The sequence below is a fragment of the Dama dama genome, chromosome 29 (genome assembly GCF_033118175.1).
Source record: "Dama dama isolate Ldn47 chromosome 29, ASM3311817v1, whole genome shotgun sequence".
Lineage (NCBI taxonomy): Eukaryota > Metazoa > Chordata > Mammalia > Artiodactyla > Cervidae > Dama > Dama dama.
Genome location: NC_083709.1, coordinates 67,510,586 through 67,529,400, shown reverse-complemented (window position 1 = coordinate 67,529,400; position 18,815 = coordinate 67,510,586). Strand labels below are relative to the sequence as shown.

The following is an 18,815-nucleotide window of genomic DNA, read 5'->3' as shown; positions in this document are numbered from 1 at the left end:
CCGATTGTGGCGAAATCGGCTCAGTGGATAAGTGATGTCCGGTTCCCGCGCCCCCCGCCCCCTTTTTCTTGAGCTCTGGGCTCTTCCCCCTAGGTTGCGGCCCATCCTCGTGACCACCCCCTCCAAAAAACAAACAACACTCTCTCTGAGGACGACTCACTTTTGGAAACTGCATTGTCCGGCGGGCCGAGAGTCCTCCTGCGGATCTCTCCCCCGCCCGCAGAGAACCTTGCCCCTGCGACCACCCTGCAGCGGGGCCCCACGGGCTTCCAGTGGCCAAGCCAAGCAGCTGGACTCGGGACTTGGGACTAGAAAGGGGAGGGAAGTGTTGAGCCCGGGCCGAAGAGAGCGGGCTGAACATGCCAAACCTTTGCCCGGCCTCTCTCGGGCTGATGTCCCGTCTGAAATCAAGTCTTGGGGCTCCCGGACACCGCGACGGCTCGGGGCCGGCGGGCAAGGGGATTCCACTTATGGGCCGGGGTAAGGTGTCCGGAACTCCCGACAACCCTCGGGATCTCCTGAGTAGGTTCTGCTCAGCGCCGGTTCTCCCAAGAGGAGGCCCGGATTTTATCTCCAACAGTTCACAGCTTACCGTCTGTGCTCCCGTCCAGGATGGGACAGGGTGTGTACTGGGGTGTTTGGGGGGGGGGGGGGGTTCTGGCTCTGCCCTAGACTCAGCAGCAGTATTACAGCTGCAGATCGGGTGGGGGTGGAGTGGCTGAGGACTCCGGGGGGCGGGCGCCGCCCTAGGGGTGACTCTGAGGAAACTGGAACGCCTCTCTATGCCTGGCAACACTGCTTGCCTCTAAAGCCCTTCCAAATTGCACCTGCTTGGGAGAGTGGCTAGTTTCTTAAAAAAACAAAAACGTGGCCTGACCCTCTTACGTGGAGGGGTTTGCACCTACAGGGGTCACCGGCCTCGCACACCGAACAGAGGGCCACGACACCCAGACTCAGAGATTTGTAGAAGTTGCGGCCGCGAGGCCAGGGCTCCCGGCTCGCCTACGGTCGGCCCCTTGCCGGTAGAGTGTAGGCTAGCGCCCGGCTCAGTTGAAGCCTTATTTCCCTCCCCCACCAGCCCCCTATAAAAGTCCAGGGCGGCGCGGCGGCGGTACTGCGGTTCTCCCGGCCTCCGGCACTGCTCCGGCCCGGCCCGGCCCGCCCCGTCTGGCCCGCTGAGCAGGCAGGGCCGCGGAGCGCGGACACCCTTTCCCAGTTCGGGGCCTGCAGTGCGGGGCGGCACGCTGGGGGCGCGGCGTGTCTGGGGACATCTTGTGATGTTGGCGAGAACAGGACATGATCTCACATGGCGAGAAGCTCTTTAGTTCCTTAATCATTTCACGGTGCCTTCGGACGCTTTTTTTCCACCTAAAACGTTTAGTTTCAGCTCAGTGATCAGCTACCCCAGCTCGGCGGGGGAGCGGAAGGCTTGAATTATTCCGACCTGTGAGCGGCCCCTGACACCAAAAAAAAAAAAAAAAAAAGCACAAAAAAGTGGAAACTTTTTTTCCCTGTCCATTACATCAAGTTCTGAAAAATCAAAATGGATTTAGAGAAAAATTACCCGACTCCTCGGACCGGCAGGACAGGTAGGACCGCGATACGCGCTCTAGGCTTGCTAACTCAAGAGACCCAGCGGGGCGCTGGTCCTCAGACACTTCGGCCCTGGGGGAGGGGGTGCGCCTCATTTTCGCAAGGATTTTGACTGCACGTCTGTCTGCGGCACGTTTCTCTTCAACGATCTGTTCACACACTTCTGCCTCAGTTCAAGTGTTTGTGAGTTTGCGTGTGTTTTTCTCTGTTTCTGAATTTTCATGCGGATGTTTATGTGGAGGTCTGAAAGTTTGGGTCTGTGTGTTTACATAGGGGCTCAGAGTGTGCATGAGTGACCATGACAATTGGTGTGTCCCTTTATATATTTATGTATATGTACATATATATGTATATGTTCATATGTATGTATGTAGAGGAAGTGTGTGTGTTGAAGATTCTATGTGCATGTGTGTGTGTATTTATATTCATAAATCTGTTAATATTTGTTTATGAGTTGCTGTTCCTGGGTTCTATTCTTTTGAGTATCCAAAATGTATGTCTATGTGTGGCTATATATGTGTAAAATTTTGATGAGTGTCTGTCTGTACATCTACTCCTTTAAGGGTCTGTGTTCGCCTATCACAATTCAAGTGATTCTGAAAGTGAGAATAAGATGGTTACACTGACCCCTCCATTTTTGGATGTCAGCCACTTTTCACTGGGCATATACCAGTGTATACAAAAGTGCCTGCCTCTAGACACAAAGATAGGTCTGGGACCTGTGGGGGTCTGTTGTACTAAGCCTGCCGTCAGTCGGGCTCAGGTTCCGTTCTGTTGAGAGAACGGAACCTGTGGTGGTCACTGTGGTGTACACTGCTTCACTCTGTAGGTACTATTGACCCTACCATTTATACAAAAGGGTCTTCTGTTGCAGGCACAACCCTGGCAGGTGAGAGGAGGCAGCCTACCTAATTATAAGCTAGTTGTGACTTTCCTAGGGATCCCCAGCCTGCCTTAACTCTTATCTAGATAAGCCTCTGACACTGGAGTGTGTGTGTGTGTGTGTGTGTGTGTGTGTGTGTGTGCACGCAGGCACATGCCCAAGTTTTATCTTGTGGGTAGGAAGAGAGTAAAAGTAGGTGGACCCGTGTGTCTAACTGGGGCAGTTATACACCTCTAAACCGGTATATGCACAGGCAGGCCTTTCTGGCACAGAGCCGGATGTGCCTCCCACAGTTCCAGGCAGTGGGTAGCAGTGGGTGTTTATGTCGGAGAGGAGGTGGCAGGCTGCAGGAAGCTTCTGTCTGCCCTGAGGTAAAAGCCAGGTATGGTTGCCTCTTTCACTCATTAGGCCAGAAGTGCTAAACTCCCATCCAAATACACTTCTGGCTCTGACAGAACTCCATTCCCCATATCCCTGTGGTTCTGCGAGTCCCTACCTCCACCTTCCCGAAGTAGGGGTCAAAAAGGAGAGAGGTGGGGGGTGAACTTGTATCTCAAAACCCAGGACAATTCCCTAGGCTTGTATGTGTTTCCAAAATCAGGACTGAAGAGAAGTGAGGGCAGAAACCTAAGCGGCAGGGAAATGAAGAAGGTCCCCCAGGGTGGCAGCGCAGGAAAGGGAACCTGGAAACCCCCTTTGCTCCACCCACTCTCCCCACTACTCCCAGTAGGTGAGACTCCAGAAGCATCTGCACTGGCGACTGGGGCACTGCACTGGTGCACTGCACTGGGCACTGCACTGGTGCCTGTGTTGGGAGCGGGTCAGAAGCCTGAGAGGGTGCTCGAGAGGGTCTGCGTGGCTGGCCCGGCTGCCTCTCTAGACAAGCTGTCTACAAAGACTGTAATTCATGGCGGTCGATGGGCTCCTTGATTAGTTCAATCGCCTGAATAATCGTTTAATCGATAAAGCATTTCCTTCCTCTTCAAGACAGGCCTGGGTGGGGCTGGGGCCCTCTGGCCTGGCCAGTTTAAAAATCTGGAGAGCCACGCCCCTCTTCACCTTTCAGTTGGATGAGGGCCCTGCCTGGGAAAGGATGATATCTCAGGTAACACTACACTTGCGCCTGGCTGCTCCAGCCCGCAGCACGGCTGGGGAATAAAAGAGAGCTGAGAAACTGCCCAGGTTGGGGGCGTCCAGGTCTAGTTTGGGATTTTTGCTTGGGTGTCTCCCCCTCCCAACTTCAAGGCTTTTTATGGGTCGCTTGATGGCCCTTTACGTCCTTCAGAACTATATTCCATGCCTTCACTCAACCTCACTTTCCCCATCTGAACGATGGGGAAGGCATATCTGGTCTTCTAGCTTAAGTCCAAGATTGGGTGAGATCCTACCTGAACAAGGAGCCACGTAGGCATATTCTTGTCTAGCCTCTTCCTTGTGGTACCAAAAAAAAAAAGGGAAAACTGAGGTCCAGAGAGGGGCAGGGACTTATTTGAGATCACACAGAAGGAAGTGTGGAATGAGTAGGACTGGAAGGTAATTCTTCTGCCCTTAAACCTCTTATTCTTGCTTGAAAAGGCAATAGAGCCCCACGTGCCCCCCACCCCCCCTTGGAGAAACATGACAATCAGGCAAGTTAGCTGAGGTTGGGGTTAAGGAGTCCCAAGGCCAGGGAGAGCAGGGTAGGCTGAACACTGCATTTGTGGACTTTGGCACCAATTCCCCTAGCTCTGGAATGAGCCTGGTGGAATAATACCCTCTACCCATGGATCTTCATCTTTCAGAACCTTGAAAAGTCTCATCTCAGGGATTCTTTTCAGACACACAAGGAAGCTGAACCCTAGGAAAAGCAGGAAGCACCTTTGGGATAAATAAAGGTAGTCCCAGAGTTCTTGGCCTTTGAGGTGTGGTGGTAATGATAAAAAAAAACCTGACAAAGGCACTTTACACAGTTTTTGAAAAATATGATTAAATTCTCCCCTTTTCCTCCCACTTCAACCATTCTTACCAACAGACTTGGGCCAGGCAGAGTAGACTTCTGATCCAGGAGAAAGGAATCAAGCAGGGAATGGCTCTGACCCGACTTGCTGTGTAATTTAGGGTCAGTTGCTTTCTCTCTTTGATGCTTTTAAAATGAGGATTAGAAGGGACCCACCAAGTTAGGATAGCATTGCTCAGGCATCTCTGGCTTTCCGGAATTGAGCAACCAATCTGAGCCCTGTAGGCCTCGCTTTACCCAAAGCAGGAACAGGGAGATGGGCTGGACTTGGGCCGCAGGAGTCAATCTTAGGCCCAGTGAGTGCTCTAGCAGCCCCAACCCGCAGGCACCGTGGGGTGCGGGAGGGGCAGGCCCAGGCGAAAGCAGAAGAGAGGCGGGGAGGGAGAGTGTTCTGGGTACAGTCAAGTTTGTGTATGGAGCCTGAGGTGGCTGTTCCTCTGAAGGCGGCTTCTCAAACATTTTTCTGACTGGGCTTTCTTTCAATAGCAAAACTTTCAAAGGCAATTCGATTTACACAAATTAAATTTCTTTCTGGAAGTTTTCCTTTCCCCATCTCCTGCCTCCTTCACTTAGTATAGGCCCTAAGTCATGCCTGGGGAATGAAACCACAAGGCTGTTGCATACAGCAACGCCCTACCGCATTCAGCACAGCAGCTTGGAGACCAGCTCCCTGATAACTTGTCTCTCATAGACCCAGACTTGTGAGCTGGGAAAGCTTTTGGAGGCAGGACTAAGGAGTGGTGCTGGTCTGGTCAAGGAATTGCTGTGTTATCCCAGGATAGTCAAGTAACTTTTCTGGGCCACCGTTCCGGCTGAATTAGGTGGCCAGGATATCTGATGGTGCCTCTTGATGTTAGAAGTTCGGGGAGGCCGGCCCACTCAGGCGGCTGTGAATAATCTCCTATCTGCAGGGACACACCCTCCCCACTGTGCACCACAAGGTGGAAAGGGGGCTGCTGTCGTAGCCCAGGTTAGGTTGCCCAACACCGTCCAGAAGCCCAAAAGCCTTCTGTGCGAAATGGAAATCTGACCCATTCCTGTTTGAGTAATATTTTAATGTGCGATTCTATTCAACCCTGGCAGTGCTTTGGGGGAAGATTCGGTCCAAGCCGCACTGGTATCAGAAGGAAAACCGGATTGTATTGACATATCCTATCTGGGTTCCCTCCTCCTCCATCCCCTGCCCCCCCCCCCCCCAAAAAAAAAAACAACTCTCCACAAGCCAAGAGTGGCTCTGGAGAAACCCTTCTGAGAAAGAGGTTTCTGGTTCATAGCCTTTCCTCTATCCCGGACATGCTATGTGACCTTGGACAAGTAGCCTCTTGTCTTGGCCTCAGGTTTCATATCTATAAAATGGGGAAGACATAGCCTCACGACCCTTTTAGTGATGACTTTAGAATCTAAGTTTCCAGGCCTGAACTAGAGCAGGGGTGGAGGTGTCCCTGACTGCTTCCCTCAGGGCGTTCCCATACTCCCGCCTCTCCGGTGGGAGAGCAGAACTGCTGTGTGAATTCTTAGTCCACTTTTGATCCATCAAGCACCATTGGGTGGAGTGAATGCGGGAACCCTAACACAATCCTGGTTCCTCGATGTAGTTTGGATCTTCCAGCTCCTAGGCGAGGAGGGTGTGGTTGAAGATCAGGACAGGCAGGGTTCCAGACAAAGAAGAGATAATGCCGCCCCACCCCAGGGCCTATAGCAGCCTCCTGGGCCCCCAGAGGATTTCCTGGGTCTGTTTTCTGCAGCTGTGCCCTGGAGGGGTTGGAGACGGTGTCACTGCTGGAAACTTATCTACCTTTCAGGAGCAGCTGGATCTAGGACAGGAACAGAAGGTGGTTCCGAGGTCTGATCTGGTTCTGAGTGTGAGAAATTGGACAGAGGTAGAGAGAAGGGTAACTGAAGTAAAGAATGTCCTGGGAGTCCTCCCAGGGTCAGCTGGTGCTCTGTCTTCCTTACAAGTCCAGGTCCAGAGCAGACATCTCAGAGCCCTTGTTTAAGTGGATTTATGTTTAATATTAGAAGATCATCGCTTGTGAATTTGAAATAGTGGGTCTTGGATCAACTCCCACGAGCTGTTGGGCAAGGGGAGTCTTCAATTACTCTTCCTGTCCTGGGCGCCAGCAAACGTAGGCACTCACAGAACTGTTGCCTCTTGAGTGTAGAATGGCTATCACATGCTTCCATTTCAAAGTGCAGTTCCTTTGCCTGTGGTCCCAGGGCCTCACACTCCTGAGAAACTGATTCTTGCTGGCCAAAAACCTTGCCTTTCTGGACCAAAAAAGGTCTGCTAGAAATCCACCCATTTTTGTCTTAAAAGCGACAAGAACTTCCCCAGGAGAGGAAAAGTCGGGTTTTCTCAACAACTGAAAGCTACAGCGTAATAACACTGCTTAGCGCGACTCTGCAGGCCCTTACAGACTGAATACACCTATTCGCCCACCCACCCGCTTCAGAGACTCTCATGAGCACTGGATGGGACAGGGTTTATTCAGGTCTTGCTGCGGAGGCAGACTTGCCGGTGCAGACAGAAGTCTTCAGCTGGGCGCATCATTAGCCCTCAGAGCATCTGGAAACTCCTGTCTGAGGCTGGAAATGGGTACTCGGGGCTCAGTGCTTGGACAACCTTGTCCAAAGCCTCAGATGGACACCCCCCACCCCCCGCAAAGGGGCATCCTGGTTACTAACTTTAAAGGATTGTGAGATGTTCCCCTAACCCCATGTCTCTGTCTATGGTTAGCTCAGAATTGAGAGTGTTTCCGTTAGAGCAGGAGAGGAGGGTGGATGAAGAGGCAGCAGCGTCAGCTTAGTTGGCGCTTGATAAAATTTTGAAATATTTCCACTGGAAGGAGAGCCTTCATTAAAAACTAGGTAGGCCAACTCTCCTATTTTACAGACAACGAAACTGAGGTCAGAACGGAGCAGATGTGCACACGCTACGTTTCCATTGCAAGTCTGATGGTGCTTAGATTGAAAGTTGGATTTCTACTGAGCTCCTTGTTTTCCTCCAAGATCCGTTGTGTGTGTGTGTGTGTGTGCACACGAGCGTGTTTTCTGGATACTGTTTCCCCATCCACACTCCCCACCCGCCATCCTCGCCTAGGCTGCCCTCAATTCCTCAGGACATTTTAGGGTCCCAATGCTGCGGCTGGGAGGTCAGGCTCCCGCCGGTTTTGCAGCGGGACTCTCCTAGCACTGTGTGGATCCCCGTCCCCTTCCCCCAATTTGCACTCCTCTAGGCCTTCGCCCCGCGCGTTTGTCAATGAACGTGGCGCCGCCGCCTGGGCCCCGCCCTCCATTCTCTCCCATTGCCCAGGTATCGGCTAATCAGGCGGAGCCCGCCGGTTGCTCAGCCAATGGGGTGGTGTCTCGGGTCAGAGCCGGCTGCCACTGCTCTGATTGGTTTGATGAAGCGTGATTGGCAGATTAGCCCCCGCCCCGCCCCCGCCCGGAGGGAGGCTGAGCCCCGGGCGGCGCTGTCCACACGCAGCGGGTCCTGAAAGCGGCTCCGGGGCGGCGCGGTGGCGCACTGTGCGCGCCGAGCAGGCGGAGGGCTAGCGCCGAAGGCTGCGGTGGTGGCAGCGGCGCTGGCAGTCAAAGCCGACAGAAGCTGCGTCTCAGCACCGGCAGTCCCGGCGGCTTTGGTCTAGGGGACCTTTCGGTCTCTTCTCTGTCCCTCGCTCTACGCCTGGGGTAGGCGCGGCGGCCGTCCCGGAAGAGGCAACTGAAAGACCTTCCAACCAGACCACCCCCACCCCCACCCCCGAGAGAAAGCGGCGGAAGCTCGAAGAGTTGGTGGGTGCGAGACGAATACTCCGACGAGGAGGAGACTGTCGCCGTCGTCCCCATTCGTGGTCCCGGCGATGAGGGAGCAGCGGGCCCCGCGGGAACTTTGAAAGCGTTGGGTCCCAGGGTGTGAGGGCTGCAGGCTCCCGGGGACTCCGGAGTCTTGGCCCCAACGTCAGTGGCGTAAGCGTCTCAGAACCCGCCCGGACTCCAGCGCCGCCAGAGAGGAAGTTCTTTGCAACTTCGTCCGAGACGTCGGCGAGCCGAGAGGAGAGAAGCTGAAGGGGCACGTCCGAGCCCAGAGACTCAAAGCAGCAGAGAGAGAAAGGATCCGGTGGACACAGAGGGATCGAGGAGAGACTCCAGAGGCAGCGAGGCCGCGGAACCAGCCTGGCCGCCCGCGGGCCTCGCTGCCCCCCGAGTGAAGTCAAGGGCTGTGTGTCCCACAGGCCTCCTTAGAGCCGCTCCTACCGGCGGCCGGGCGGGGGGGGCTCCAGGCGGTCCCGGAGGCGGGCCCCTGAACTATGCCCCCGAAGCTGCGGGTGCCTTGGCCGCAGCTACCCCGGGCCGGGTGCGGAGCCGCCGCCTGAGCCAGCCCCGGAGGGAAGCCACCGGGAGTTGGGCGCACAGCTCCCGGCCGGACTGCACTAGCGCCGTTTCCCGCCTCTAGGCGCAGCTCTCGGCGATCCCCGGCAGAGCGGCTCTGAGAGAGGCCCCGAAGCTCCAGCGGTGTTTTCTGAACCCAGCTCGCACAGTTCCCGGCCTGGCGGCGCGGCTCCGTAGCCTCGCTGGGCAGCCCCTTGGCGCCGGGAGGCGGCAGCGTGGGCCGGCCTGCAGTCTGGAGCGCCCCGATGGAAATACACTGTAAGCACGACCCGTTTGCATCCATGCATAGTAAGTAGGCGGCGAGCTCGCTTCTCTCACTCTCCCGCCGGGATGGGGTTGGTGGTTCCAGACCGCGGGGCAGGTACTAAGGATGGGAGGACCCAGGACTTCCGTGACCGTGCTGTCAAGTTTGCGAAGTGCAGGGCTCCCAGGCAGGGGATGTGGAGCAAAGCGCCTGGTCGACCCGGCCAGGCGCACCTGGCACCGGGAATCCCGCCTCCAGCAACCGGTAGTGTACGCAGCCAGTTGCATCTTTTCCGGGGCTCTGGCAGCAACATCGCAGTGTGCCGGGAGAATCGGGACTCGGACCTGGAGAGAGCTTTGGGCCGGGCCAGTTGGAGGGCGTGAAGTTGTAGGGAGAGGTCAGTCCGAGTCTCAGCGCCCCGCACCCTAAACCCGATGGCGCCTTTGTAACCCATAGGGCTGATCAAGACTGGGGCTTGGAGGGAAAGTGGGGCCCCAGCAGTGCGTCTGGGCTTGAATGTCTGGAGGAAGAGGTTGCGAGCTAAGTGAGAACACCAGGTCCAGAGCTCCAAAGGCATTCTGGAGTTGAGGAGTGGGATTTGAAAAATCAACGAAGTAACTGACCCTGAGCTGAGCTTCTGCTTAGAAGCCTCCAGTTCATACAGAGACCCTTAAAGACACTATCAAGTCCTTCTGTGCAGGACGCTTGCCTTATGATGGCTTCTCCCCTTAAAAACAAAAAACAAAACAAAACAAAACAACAACAACAAAAAAGCCAATTAGTCACCATTCAGGCGCCCTCGTCTTCTGAAAGACACCGCGTGTGTAGGAGACGGGGAAGGGTCATTTTGGGCGCAGGCGAGGCCAGCCGGCTGCCTGACCCGTCGGGATCAGCAGTTCACCCATTAGCACAGCCTCCTGTGAGATGAGCGCTCCTCTCACGGGTGAGTTAACGCCGGATTAGATTCGGAGATTTCGAGGAAACTCCAAGTGGAACGAATCGTATTTTCCTTCAGAGCTGCTGCGGAGCTGGGAGCAAGGCGCCAGGCTTCGGCAGCATCCAGCCGGGTGCCCAGCTCCGGCCCCCACGGGCCGCAGGTTAGGGAGTTGCTTCCGCGCCGGCAGCCTTCAGAAAGCGCAGGATTCTGCTTACCTAGCCTTAGGTCCCCTATTTAACAAAGGCAGCCGAGACCCGGCTGGAGAGAAGGGGAGCCTTCCGGGATGAAGATGTCCGTTCCTGCCCTGGAGGCCGAATGGCCTGGTAGGCAGGGAAATGCTGATCTAGGCTGTGGGGACTGGCTGCGGGCAAGTCAGTTTCTCTTTGTGTCCAATTTCCCGAGTCCGAGGTCATCCACCAAAGCCGTGGGGAGATTTTCGAAGAGAAGCCGCTAGCTGGGATCCTAGCCTAAATGACTCCTCACCGTTTGGGGCCTATGCCAAAACGGTTTCCAGTCCGTGGTGACCCCAGCGCCCCCAGCAGCCGTCTCCTGTACAGACTTAGCCGGGCTCCGGGGAAGCTCTGATCTCGCAGACTAAGCCAGAAAAGCAAAGGAGTTTCTGTCAATACTCTGAGAGGTGACCAAGCCCTTAGCTCGGTCAAGGAGCGATTTGAGGACAAAATGGGGAGGGCTGCTCTTGCGCTTCTATCCTTGCCTGTGGGAATCCACTCTCCCCTTCGGCACAGAGCCTGGCTGCCCAGAGGTTGTGCCCAGGCGCTCAGGCAGATAGCATCAAGACCTGGTGGTCTCAAGGCCGCGCATGAGGGTGAAGAAGGTAGCTTCTTCCAGGTGTGGGTTAGCCAACTGCTAATGCCCCTCTCTATCCCTCCTCCTCTGGCCTCTCATCTGCCCCATCCTTTGGAAGTGCTCCCTCCTCCCATTTTCAATTTTCCCTGCAGCACGGTGGGGGTTGGGCCCCAGCCTGCCTAGCTTCCAGAGCTGTCTTCTCTGGAAGTGCCCTTGCTCTTGATATCCAAAGCTATTTGTTTCCGTAATATAGGCTCCACTTTGGAGCCCCAGTTTTTTTAGCTTGAGTGGCGGGGTGCGTAGTAGATCCTGAGAGGTTGCCTGGTAAGTAGGGGCTCAGACCGAGTCCCACCTTCTTATCGTTCTTCCTGGCCCTGACCAGTTTCTTACCACCCCAACTCCTTTCCCCTCTCCCCCACTGAAGCTGGGTGGCTGCCGGGGCTAGCTGGTATGGGGGAGGGGCAGACACTGCCAGGGTGTGGGCTTCTGAGTCTTCTTGTCCCCACCCCCAGCTATGGTTACCAGTTACAAAGCACTTTTATAGCCAGTCTCCTAACCAACTGTCTTCTAAACTTTCAGCTACATCCATTTTACAGAGAATGGTACTGAGGTCAGAGAGACAAAAGGACTGACAGGAAATTCCCAGGGACAGTGCTGGAGGCAGTCTTTTGAGATTCTCGAAAGGGGAGAGAGAGGGACTCAGATTCCAGAGAGTAGGCAGCGGCCACCTGGATGGCTACACAGAAGTGCAAGGCACTGTCTGTCTAATTTAACTACATCTGTATCCCTGGCCCTACTGTCCCTGTGTGCCAGCGCCTATCGGTTCGAGAGTCCAGTAAGGCTTCATTCCTGCCCTTTCCTGTGTTTTTGTTTGCATGTTTGTGTGTCGCCTTAATTATCCTCTCTGATATTAATAGGAGGAATTTCAATGACCCTGTGGATCCTGGAGTTCAATCTACCATTGAGTCAGCACAGACCCTTTCCCCAAGACCCTCTGCCCAGACCTGGTCACTGGGGGTGTGGACAGGGGCGACCCTGGTGGGTAATATGTTCTTATCAGGGCCTGAGGAGCTTCTATGGAGGCCAGCCCCTTCCAGACCAGAGCCACAGAAGTCCCAGGGGCATCGGTATTCATCCCTTCCCCCCTGCCCTCCCCGCCTCCAAACGCGGCTCTGAGAGCCCTGTGGGGGCGGGGCTGTGTTTCTCTTGTATCTGCTTGTCGGTTTCCTGGTCTCTACCTTGATTTATTGCATCTGTCTCTGTGTCAGTTGGTGTCTCTCTGAAAATTCGACCTGGTCCTGAAAAGTGTAGCTGAGTCCGAGTCTCCCCCCAGCACCTCCCACGTGGTGAACCCTCACTGTCTGTCGGAAGTAGAGGCTGGGACTTGGCTTCTCTGAGGAAGTGCAGGGCGGGAGCTGGGGTCCAAGAAAACAAAGGTTCCCCCCTCCGCAGATGTCCCTTTTTCTTCCAAATACCCCCTTGTTGGGCTTCCTCTGTTTTTCTCTTCTCTCATCTTGCCTCCCACTGTATACACTACATTCACCTTTTCCCCTGCCTCTCTTTGCCCCATTCTGGTCAATCCACCCCTTTTTCTCCCTCTCCTCATTTCTAACCTGAGCTTCCCTTCTACATACTCTTCTTGCTGTCTCTTCTCATTGAGTCTCTGCTCTTTGTACACTTGCCCTCACACCACTTTTTCTGGCTTCTTTCTCCATCCTCTTGCCTCCCTTCTCTCGGGTTTCTGGTTTTGCTTCTTACAATCTTGGGGTAAGTGAGAGACATTGCCTTCTCAGATGACACTTTTAATTTACCAACCCACCCCCCTTGACATATTCTCTCAGAGGCAGAGAAGGCCAAGAGTTTTTGGGAGCCTTTCCAGGAAGTTGAGGGATGTAAGGGGTCCCCAGGTCATCCTGGGTCTGGTGTCAGCTGTGGATATGAGGATCAGACTCTGAAGAGCATTGGTAGCCTGGCCTTTGTGGTCAAGACTAGAGGGTGTGGGGACTTGCTGTCACCTCGAGTGCCTCACCCTTGGGTTTTCCCCCATAATACAAATGGTCTCCAAAGATCACAAGTGTCCTGCAGGACTCTTTTTGGAATTTAAATCCTCCAAAGATTGCTACCGTGTTTTGAGCAGAAAATTTAAATCGCCAGTAGTATAAGGAACAAGCCATTGCAGATGGCCCCAGTGCCTGGACTAATAGATTGTCTCAGAAGTGTGCTAGGTGCCTTTAGCATTCTTTTTGTCCTCTCAGTTTTTAATTTACTTGCTTCTTAAATCCAGCCTGTTATTGAAAGATCCATACAACCCTTTTTTATTAGGTGCTCCCAACCCCAGAACAAAGCTTTCTTAAGACCTTTGACCAAGGGTGGCTGTAGTCTTTCTGTTTTAGGTGAACTATGCAGTTGTGTTCCTAACTGTAAAATTCTGTTCAGGGTGGTTTTCCTTTTTCTTATGTCTGGAGTGTTTTAGAACAATCTAAATGATTAAAACTCATTTTGAAAATCAGAGAGAAATTCAGCTTAGAACTCGAATTGAGTACTGTTGTTATCTATAAAAAAAAAATTTTCCTCCAATGAAATCAGTCTGAGTTTGAAAATTTGGGGAAATATTCAATTTGGGCTCTCATGGGAAAATTCAGTGAATAGCTTTGGCAGTTTTTAAGAAATAGGTTATGTTATGGGTAGTTTTCTCCTCTATTTCAGATATTGTTCATAAACCTGAATAGTAGTTCAGTGCTGGGGAATAGCTGAGATGAGGTGGCTATTTTATGTTTTCGAGCTGGAGTATATTTGTGTGTGTGTGTGTGTGTGTGTGTGACCTCTGAGATGCCCTGGCTTCCCTGGTACAGCCCAGTCCCTGCAAAGTCCCAGGTTAGGAGACGATTTCCTCTTCCTTGGTCTCTGAGCTGTCAGCAGCATTGGAAATTCTTGGACTTGGCTTCTGGCTTTTGACAGTCCTCAATGATGTCAGTCAGTGTCTGATTAACAGCTACAAGGTCGATGATGTTGCTACGCTGGATCACTCTGTGTTTACTGGTTTGGCTCTTCATTTACTTGGATCTCTGTTTCCATCTAGATGGACCTTGATGTTTTTACGAGAATGGAGCTTATTGGATGGAGGAGATACTTTCCCAAACTCCTTTTACTTAAAGTCCATTCCAGAACCCTTGTACAACCTGGGACTCAGAAGCCTCCTCTGGCTTCTTTATTTTCACTGAACCAACATAAAGCTGCTTGTCAATTGTAAAACACTCCAAAAATTCCAGGGAAACTCCTTTGTAACAAATTCTGATACAGTAGAGTGAAATGTGATCCTTTGACCTATTTCTTTTGTGTGCTCTGAGAGGGTACAGTGGTCAAGTCTGCATGTCAGCCTCACTTTTTTTGTTTTTTTGCCATCTTCATTGAGGTATGAGCCTCACCTTCTTAAAGAAAGGATTTTTATCAAGGCAGTGGTTTGGTTTTGTCTCGGCAATCTGCAGACACTATTAAAAAAAATTTTTTTTTTAATCCTTAGCTCTTGAATCAGATTGCTGATTTAAAAAACATTCCCCTGTCCCCAAGATCTAGGTTTATTAAAGTAATCCTTTTCACTTTTATAGATGTCTGTTAAAAGGGAAAGAGTTTCATTTTTAAAAATCTCTTTACATTTTATGTATTTTTAAATGTATTTTCTCCCTAGGATCTATCTTAGACCTCAGCATCATGTATATAATAAGTTCTGTCCCAAGTACAGATTGAGGTCTTCATATATTCCATTGTTTAAAAAAAATTACAAAGAAAATGCTAGCAACTAACTGAAACATATCATGAAGATGCTTACCATCAATAGCCCAAATCACTGGCTGAAGAAGGACAAAGGCTAAGGTGAATTTCAAAAAGCAATCTGAGGTGTTCATGTCGCCTGTGTGATCAGACCCCAGGCTCAAGATAGCCAGCCCGCTGCCATTTCTGATCAGAGGGACTGTGGGTCCTCAAAGCGGCACTTCTTCTCCTGCGTGAATGGTTCTAACCACCCTTTCCCTTGCCTTTTATTTCTGATCTGTTTCAGGACATGGAGGAGTGAATCAGCTTGGGGGGGTTTTTGTGAATGGACGGCCACTCCCGGATGTAGTCCGCCAAAGGATAGTGGAACTTGCTCATCAAGGCGTCAGGCCCTGCGACATCTCCAGGCAGCTTCGAGTCAGCCATGGTTGTGTCAGCAAAATTCTTGGCAGGTAAAGGCAGGAGCTTCAGGCTTCCCTTGATTTTTCAAATAATAACCTAAAACGTGACCCAGCAGCTGTCCATGTGGTAGTGTCTTAGCGAGGATCATGGTGACACTTCCACATGTGTAGTACTTTGGACTTTGCAAAGCCTTTTTGAGGCCATTCAACTCGAAGTAACCCCAGGAAACCCTTGTTGCAGAATGGGATGTCTCAGTTCGAAGGGGTAGCATGTTTTCTGAAAGCCTGGTGAATTATTCCTAAGAACCCAGGAATAAGAGGTTCTTGGGAAGTCCCCTTCTATATTTGGTGCCTGAGCAGTGCTGGGTGGGAAATCCACAAGTTATAAAATCACATAACCAGACTTCAATGTTTCATTTTAATGTTTTCAAAAAGCGCATTCCATTTTTAAAAGTCAGCTGTCATTTTCAGTTCTGGGTTATCATCTAGCTTATTATTTTGGGCGGCAGTGTTTTCCTTCTATATGTTTTGTTTCCTTCATAGTGACAGGCATCCTAAATATATATGAAATTGGAGAGGAAACAAACAAACAAACACCAACTCTCAAATTAGACAGTTGAAAGTTGCCACTTGACCCTGCAATTTGCTGCAAGAAAAATACCAACAATGCCAATTCTCCCAAAGGGCTCTGTAGCCTCTTAATGCGCATGTTTATTTTCTTGGGTGAGATGGTCCAAGAAAGCTTGTTTTGAGATGAGGAGACAAATGTAGAGGGCAAAATGAGTGACTCAGATGCTTCCAGCCAATCAGCACTCAGGCTGGGAAGAGGCCTTAAGAACTCTGAGACCGTCTGCACCTCGCTGCACCCCAAAACCAAAGCCGCAAGTATGTTTCCAGGCAAGTGAAGTTGTTATAGGTCTGTGCTGGCAGCCTGGAACATTCTTGGGTTTAGCTGTCAGTACTCTCTCAGGATTTCTCTTGCAGGTCAGAAAACAGCCTTTGGCCTGTAGCTTGTGTTATGGTCTGAGAACCATCTGCTGAGTGGAAAATAAATATTTTGAAGTATGTCAGTGCCATTGTGACTTTCTGCTTACTCTTTCCCACCTGCTAGAATTTAAGACATTCTCTCAGATGGCGGAAATAATAGTTTTTAAACTTGCGAAGACTTGCTGGAGGCCAAGAGAAGTTTCAGGGCCAGGGGTCTGGCAGCACCTTTAGAGACCATATCCCCCCGTTTACTCCTCACGCTCCCACCCATACTGGTTCATCCCAGCCATGGAGGCTGTGCGCTTCTCTTTTCTTTAGCCCTCAGCGGCAAACAAGCTTCAGCCTGAGTTCAAGGAGGTGGGAGGACATCAGCATGGTATTCTTGTTAGACAGTGATTTTAGGTAACAGGGTGAGAATGAAAATTGAAAGAAAAAAGAAAAAAACTAGAGGAGAGGGAGATAGAAAAAAGAAAAAGAAAAGAAACAGAAAAGAAATGGATTGATTAAAAAAGAGAGAGAAAGAGGAATAAAGACAAGATAGAAAGAGAAAGGAGAACAATATCTCAGATCATTTCAGCCTCAGACTTGGGGGGCCGAGGGATCTTAGATGTCTTCCTGGGAAGCCTTCTCATTGTACAGAGGTGGAGAGAGAGAGAAAGGAGGCCCTTCCTTTGTTTTTGCTGAGATGTCTTTGCTGAGCCGACATTTTGCTTGCTATTTGGAATCTTCTCAGAGCAAGATGCTGAGCCCTTCTCAGAGGGGACATCCAGATGCCGGGTCCTCGTGTTCTGGCACCAAGGAGCCCTCCACATCTTCCTTGGGGGCTGAAGGACACAGGGACCCTCCCAGGCCCAGCCGGCAGCCTCCCGCGCCCTGGAATAGATTTGTCACTAGGTAGAGTGGCACTCGGAAGTTACGCGCCGCTCCGGTGCCTGGCCGTTTAAGTTGTCAACAATAAATTGGAATTTCATAGCTCATTATTTTCATAACTAAGAACCACAGTGGACAAAATGTCACTCTAATTAGAACTGCCTTTTAAGAAACAAGTTCAGCCCTAAAACAGTGTGACTGGGAATTTCTGAACTGGGCTTGTTCTATCCACTGATTTTTTTTTTTTTTCCTTTGGTCACTGAAGAATTTGATGGGCACACATGGGGTGACAGATTGTGGAGAGCGTGTGGTGTGTGGTGGCCGTGGTTTTCAGAGGCTGCGTGGCGAGGCAGGCAGGGTCCCTGGGGCAGTCAGAGTCATCTCAGGAAGGTGGCGGTCTGCCAGGAGTGTGGCATTCAGTCCACAGAGCTCAAGGCTCTGGAGGGGCTGGAGAGGCAGAGCCCAGTGGCATGTGAGACCCATTTAAATCCATCCAGAAAGCTGGGCTGTTGTCTTCTTTCACTGAAGCCTGGCTGGGAGGTTCATGCCATTTGGAATTGGGTGGTGTGTTACATAGTAATAAACACTCAAGAGGATTTTAATCCACAACACGTGCTCTTTCTGTTTTGCAAAGCTTTTTCTTAACCACTCTGCATTTCTGTCTTCATGACAGCACTGCAAGGCAGGCCAGGCAAACATCCTCCCCTTATTATACAAATGGGATAACTGGGGCCCAGAGAGGCTGAGTGAGTTGATCGGGGTCACACAGTGAATTAGTGTCAGAGCCCCTGACTGGCATCTACACCTCTTTACTCTCAAACTAATGCTCCTTGCACCAAACCGCACTGTGGGTTAGTGGCTGTCGTTCCTCTTGGCCTGTGTAAGGGCTGCATGGCTGTTTTGCTGAGATGAAAGGGTGGTTATTGAGATGAAAGGGTAGTCAGAATCCTCACTTGACACAGTTGCCAGTTGGGGTTTTCTGGAGTGTCAGGGCTGTCTTCTAAGTGCCTGGACTATGTGTCAGACAAAAGGAAGACAGAGATCTCCTGTGTTGGGACCATAGACTTGTACGGTTGGCAGTGCTCAGATGGGATGGATAGAGTCCTTGGCACTGCTACCCCCAGCCATGCAAGCGGGGCAAGTATTGGGGGTGGTGAGGGCTTCATCCTGCCACCCTCTCAGAGTTTCTGCATGAATATTGCAGTCCCATTGGGCTAACATATTTTGAGCAGAGGGTGTTCTGTGTGCCCGAACCCCCATCCCAAGACAGTGCCTGTCCTAACAGACCCTCTGTGACTATTGATTGAATGAATAAGTGACAAAATGCACATGAAAATGCCTGGTGAACAGTAGAGCTGTCTGTAATTTCAGGGGATCTCTATTATTAGTACTAGTGTCATTTTAATTTTTATAACTAAAGCAGCAGCTTGTTCTAGTGGGAAGACCACTGGATTCAGAGTCAGGTTTGAAAGCCTGGGACTGTTTCTAAGTTCCAAAAGGGGGTTGGGCAAGGATTTAATCTTCTGATCATCAGTTTTCCCTTTGATTACGTAAAATCTTGCTGGCCTCTCAGGACTCATGTGAGAATCAAGATAATTCGAGGAAGACTCTGTAAACTTCAAGGCACTGCGCCTAAATAATGAGATGCTGTATTGTAGTAACAGATAATTTTCTGTTGTAAAATCAAAAGGATCTGCCGAATCTGCCAAGATTGCTGTGTGCTTTGATTTAGATACTTTTTAGACTTCTGGCAAAAAAAGTATTTTCTTGGATAGTTCTAAAAACCTGTTTGTGATTAATAGCAGACTTTTAGCAATTATAGAAAGAGGGAGCATAGATTGAGTTTTGCTTTATGGTCCACAAATTTGTACATGACAGTCTTCTCAATGAAAAATAGAATTTGTGCATCCATATCACTGTTCCCAAATTGTTTCTTCTAT

General features: G+C 51.2%; 1 protein-coding gene across 8 annotated transcripts in view; it reads left to right on the top strand.

Moving 5' to 3' along the window:
- The first annotated feature begins 1,466 nt into the window (after positions 1-1,466).
- Positions 1,467-18,815, top strand: part of PAX5 (paired box 5) — a 186,194-nt gene continuing 168,845 nt past the window's right edge. For 4 of the 8 annotated variants that reach the window (XM_061132928.1, XM_061132925.1, XM_061132927.1 and 1 more), the window contains exons 1-2: positions 1,467-1,589; positions 14,904-15,069. In XM_061132928.1, the coding sequence (XP_060988911.1) occupies positions 1,544-1,589; positions 14,904-15,069 (212 nt within the window). In that variant the 5' untranslated portion in view covers positions 1,467-1,543. Of the gene's footprint in view, positions 1,590-1,664; positions 1,777-7,963; positions 9,150-14,903; positions 15,070-18,815 lie in introns of those variants that run through there. The other 4 variants (XM_061132924.1, XM_061132930.1, XM_061132929.1 and 1 more) reach the window with 4 other exon arrangements.